Raw genomic sequence first — 4,415 nt, 5'->3', positions numbered from 1 at the left:
GCAGCAGCGGGAGCAGCAGCCGGAGTAGCAGCCGCAGCAGCAGCAGGCCCTGAATTAAATGCTGGCAGCTGCCCACTATTAGTCTGTGGTGTATTTGCTGCTGCTGCAATTTTCTCTTCCTTCACCGCTGAGTAACTGCATGGGGGCTGCGTCGGGGATGCTGCTGCTGCTGCTGCTGCTGCAGTTGCTGTTGCTGCTGCTGCATTGTCGCCGCCGAGATATTTGCTGCTCTCTTGGAGCGCTGCACGCTCAGCTGCAGCAGCATGGGCTGCTGCTGCAGAAGGTAGACTTTCGCTTCCTGAGGCAGGCTGCTGCTTCTGCTGTTGCTGCTGGCACCCCTCGTGATGCTGCTGCTGCTGCTCCGCCGTTTGCTCGTCCTTTTGAAAAGCATTGGGCTGTTGCTTCCTCTCACCTTGCTGCTGCTGCTGCTGCTGTTGCTGTTGCTGTTGCTGTTGCTGCTGCTGCTGCGTTTCGATCCGCTGTTTCTTCCTCAGTGCACACCACCCTGTGGGGCCTTGCTTCCCCATCGCCTACAGCAGCAGCAGCACATGCAGCAACAGCAGCAGCACGACATGCGGCGGCAGCAGCAGCACAACACGTAGCAGCAGTAGAACAGCACAGAGCAACAGTAGAACAACACATAGCAGTAGTACCACAAGACATTGCAACAGCAGCATCAGCAACAGCAGCACATGCAGCAGCAGCAGCAGCATGAATAAGAGTAGGCTTCATATATATGTTAGTAAGCAGCACTCAGCAATAATAATACTGCTGCAATGTGATGCTGTACCACCCTTGCTTCTGCTGTTGCTGCTGTTGCTGCTGCCGCTGCTGCTGCTGCTGCTGCTGCTGCTGCTGCTGCTAAGTGTCTGTTAGCCTGTGCTGCTGCCATGGCTGCTGCTGGAACGCCTACCTTTAGGTTGCTGCGCTGCTGCGCGACTGCAGCGGAGGGGCCCTCTGTCTCTGCTGTTTGTTTTGTGTATATTACTTTTCTTTTCGTCTCTATTGAATCTGTCTCTTGCGGCTTTGCTTCTCTTGCATTTGCGGCTTTGGTTTGCTGCTGCTGCTGCTGCTGCTGCTGCTGTTGTCCCCGCTGCAAGATATACGTGACGGCGTGCGTCTGTCTCCTAGCGAAGGTCTCCTGCAAGAGACGGTATACCAACGCATTCGTGCTGCTGCTGCTGCTGCTGCTGCTGCTGCTGCTGGGTAGACTGTAGAGGCAGGGTGTGCTGCAGCGAGGCAGATGAAGCGAAGCTTGCTGCTGTTTGCAGTGTATAGACAAGGTGAGGAGACACCGCGCGAGGCTTCGGGCCCGCACGAAGAACCCGCTTGCTGCTGCTGCTGCTGCTGCTGCTGCTCTTCTTTGTTTGTTCTCTCGAATGCAAACAGCCAACGCCACAAACAAATTCTTCGCGACTTCAACCAAATGCACATCGCCCTCTCGCAGGTCCCCACACTTGTGCGCCTGCAGCAGCACCACCAGCAGCAGCAGCAGCAGCAGCAGCACATGCAAAGCTAACAGGCGGCAGAGCAATCACAAGCACCACGAGCACTTCCGCAGCAACAGCAGCACCAAAAATAAGAAGCGCAGCAGCAGCAACAGCGGCATCGTCAATATCATCATCATCATCATCATCAGCAGCAGCAGCAGCAGCATCAGCATCAGCAGTAGCAGCAGTATCAGCAGCAGCAGCAGCAGACGCACAAGGAAGTATGTCTTTTGAGGTTTATTACTCAGCCTATCAATAGACTTAAAGAAGCCTCTGCTCTCCCAGCTGCCGCCGCATGCAACAAACAAACAAATGATGGAAGGCCCCACAGGGGCATCGAATAAAGATTGCGGCTGAGAAGCATCTCCAACACGCAGGTGCAGATACCTGCTGCTGCTGCTGCTGCTGCTGCTGCTGCTGCTGCTGCTGCTGCTGCTGCTGGCGTAAGGCGCTGCTGCTGCTGCTGGCTCGTTAAGAAGAAGCTGCTCGTCCTCTCGAAGAGGCGGATAGACAAAGAGAGACTCCGCAGGGATCTGCCGATGCGCACCATCAGCTGTTGCTTCTGCTGCTGCTGCTGCTGCTGCAGGTGCGCTTCCAGCAGCAGACCCAGCAGCAGCATCACCATCAGCAGCAGCAGCAGCTATTGCTGCTGCTGCTGCAGAGAAGTATCGGGGATCCTCCTCCCCTGCCAGCCGCAGCACGCGAGACCTGTACCCCTGAGACCGCCACATCTTCTCTAGCCGCAGCGCCCGTTGCAGCTGCAGCAACAGCAGCAGCAGCAACAGCAGCAGCAACTGCAGCAAAAGCGATCTCCTCGCGCGGGCATCGCAAGCATTCACAGAACAGCAGCAGCAACAGCAGAGACTGCAGCGGCGGCGAAAGCACCAGCAGCAGCGATAGCAGCAGCAGCAGCAGCAGCAGCAGCAAATGAAGTGGGAGCAGTACCTGCAGCCGCCTGCGTCGTTCTTCAGCTGTCTCCTGTGGGGCCCGCAGTCTGCCCTGCAGCCAACCAGCAGCAACAGCAGCAACAGCAGCAACAAGACACAGCCTCTACCTTCCGGTAACTTAGGTACGCTGTGCAGCAGCAGCAGCAGCAGCTGCTGCTGCTGCCGCTACTGTTGTGTGGGAGTAGGCTAGCTAGCTAGCTAGCTAGCCTCTTAAGTCTTAGTTTTGTTGAAGAGGTGTTGAGCTGCTGCAGGGTAAGGGAAGCCACACCTCTTCTACACCGTCATCTGCAGCAGGCGCAGCAGCAGCAGCAGCAGCAGCAGCAGCAGCAGCAAGGGAGTGGAGAGCTGCTGCATCGTCCCAGCGATTTTTCCCCTTAACAACGGATGTAAAGTCTTTCTGCTCAAAAAGGTATATCGATTCCTCAGCGTTTGCATGCATCTCTTCGCCTGCTGCTGCTGCTGCTGCTGCTGCAGTTGCTGCTGCTGCTGTTGCTGCTGCTGTTGGTGTTGCTGTCGCTGCTGCTGCTTTTGTTGCTGTTGTGGTTGGAGCAAGACCGACAGAAGCGGCAGAGGCATGAGGGCTTTGCTCGCCTGCGACAGCAGCATCAGGACATGCAGCTGCAGCAGCAGCAGCAGCAGAAGCTGCAGCATCAGCAGCAGCAGCTTGAGGGTCGCCAGCATCGCTGAATGCATCCGCAAGTATTTTTTCTATGGGAAAGGACCCTAAGCAGTCCTCCCCAAGGGTGTCTCTGCTGCTGCTGCTGCTCTCGCTGCTGCTACCGTCTGCTGCAGCAAGCGCAGCAGCCCCAAACCGCAGCGACTCCACCAGCTGCTGCCTCTGCTGCTGCGGATTGTCTCTGGGTGTCCCCTTTGCAGCATCTTGCTGCAGCAGCACCCCACAGTCAAAGGACTGGAGACTCTTTAGAGGTTGGCGTGCTGCACCCATGTCTCCCGCTGCAGCAGCAGCAGCAGCAGGAGCAGGAGCAGCAGACTCTGCTGCTGCAAGCACTCTCTCTGACAGCCGCAGCTTCGCTGCCCCCCGCCGGTAGACAACTTCCTCCACTACGCCCACACAGACACACACACATAACAGTACAGGTGCAGCAGCAGCGAGTGCAGCAGCAGCAGGAGCAGCAGCAGCACGTGCAGCAATATAGAGTGTGCACCAGCAGCACCCAGAACAACACGTGCAGCAGCATATGCAGAAGCAGCATATGCAGAAGCAGGATGAGCAGCAGCAGTAGGTGCAGCAGGAACAGTAGCACCATATGCAGCACCAGGAGCAACAGCAGCAGCAGCACCAACAGCAGCACCAGCAGGAGCAGGAGCAGCAGCAGCAGCAACAGCAGCAGCAGCAGCAGCACTAGCAGCAGCACCAGGAGCAAGAGCAGCACCAGGAGCTAGAGCAGCACCAGCACAAGCAGCAGCACCAGGAGCAGCAGCAGCAGCAACAGCAACACCAGCAGCAACAGCAGCAGCAGCAGCAGCAGCAGGTACCAGTATGCTTCGAGATGAGACGAATAGCTACAACAGGGTGGGTCTGCCCCTGCCGATGCAGCCGAGCGATAGCCTGACGCTCCACTTGGGGGTTCCCACCTCCCCCCCCTTCTAAAAACACGCAGCAACGACACACACTCCTGCTGCTGCTGCTGCTGCTGCTGCTGCTGCTGCTGCTGCTGCTGCTGGGGGTGGTGGTGGTGGGGGTGATGGGGGGTACGAGGTTTAGGCCGTAGCCGCCCGCTAGAATAGATAGCAGCAACACCATAGGACTCCACTCTGCTTCGTCTTCATCGGGGCCCTGCTGCAGCAGCAAACAACAGCAGCAGCAGCAGCAACAAACAACAACAGCAGCAGCAGCAAAAGGAATAAGCAGCAGCAGCAGAACGTGCAGCAAACGGGAAGCTATTCCTTTTGTCGCGCTGAGGATACGCGCTGCAACAGCACCACCGCCCCTAAACCCTAAACCCTAAACCCTAAA

General features: G+C 57.3%; 1 protein-coding gene across 1 annotated transcript in view; it reads right to left on the bottom strand.

Annotated features, from left to right (window-relative positions):
* Nucleotides 1-4,415, bottom strand: part of EAH_00002600 (SNF2 family N-terminal domain-containing protein, putative) — a gene marked incomplete at both ends in the record, with an annotated part of 10,538 nt that overhangs the window by 1,626 nt on the left and 4,497 nt on the right. Inside the window, 6 exons of the mRNA XM_013394402.1 lie at nucleotides 77-530; nucleotides 791-1,465; nucleotides 1,706-2,248; nucleotides 2,436-2,489; nucleotides 2,706-3,499; nucleotides 3,935-4,369. Coding sequence (XP_013249856.1) covers nucleotides 77-530; nucleotides 791-1,465; nucleotides 1,706-2,248; nucleotides 2,436-2,489; nucleotides 2,706-3,499; nucleotides 3,935-4,369 — 2,955 coding nt within the window. The remainder of the gene's footprint in view (nucleotides 1-76; nucleotides 531-790; nucleotides 1,466-1,705; nucleotides 2,249-2,435; nucleotides 2,490-2,705; nucleotides 3,500-3,934; nucleotides 4,370-4,415) is intronic.

This window comes from Eimeria acervulina, genomic scaffold (assembly GCF_000499425.1).
Source record: "Eimeria acervulina Houghton genomic scaffold, Eah_scaff8, whole genome shotgun sequence".
Lineage (NCBI taxonomy): Eukaryota > Apicomplexa > Conoidasida > Eucoccidiorida > Eimeriidae > Eimeria > Eimeria acervulina.
Note: the sequence above shows the minus strand (reverse complement) of the source record. Positions and strands in the feature narration are given on the sequence as shown.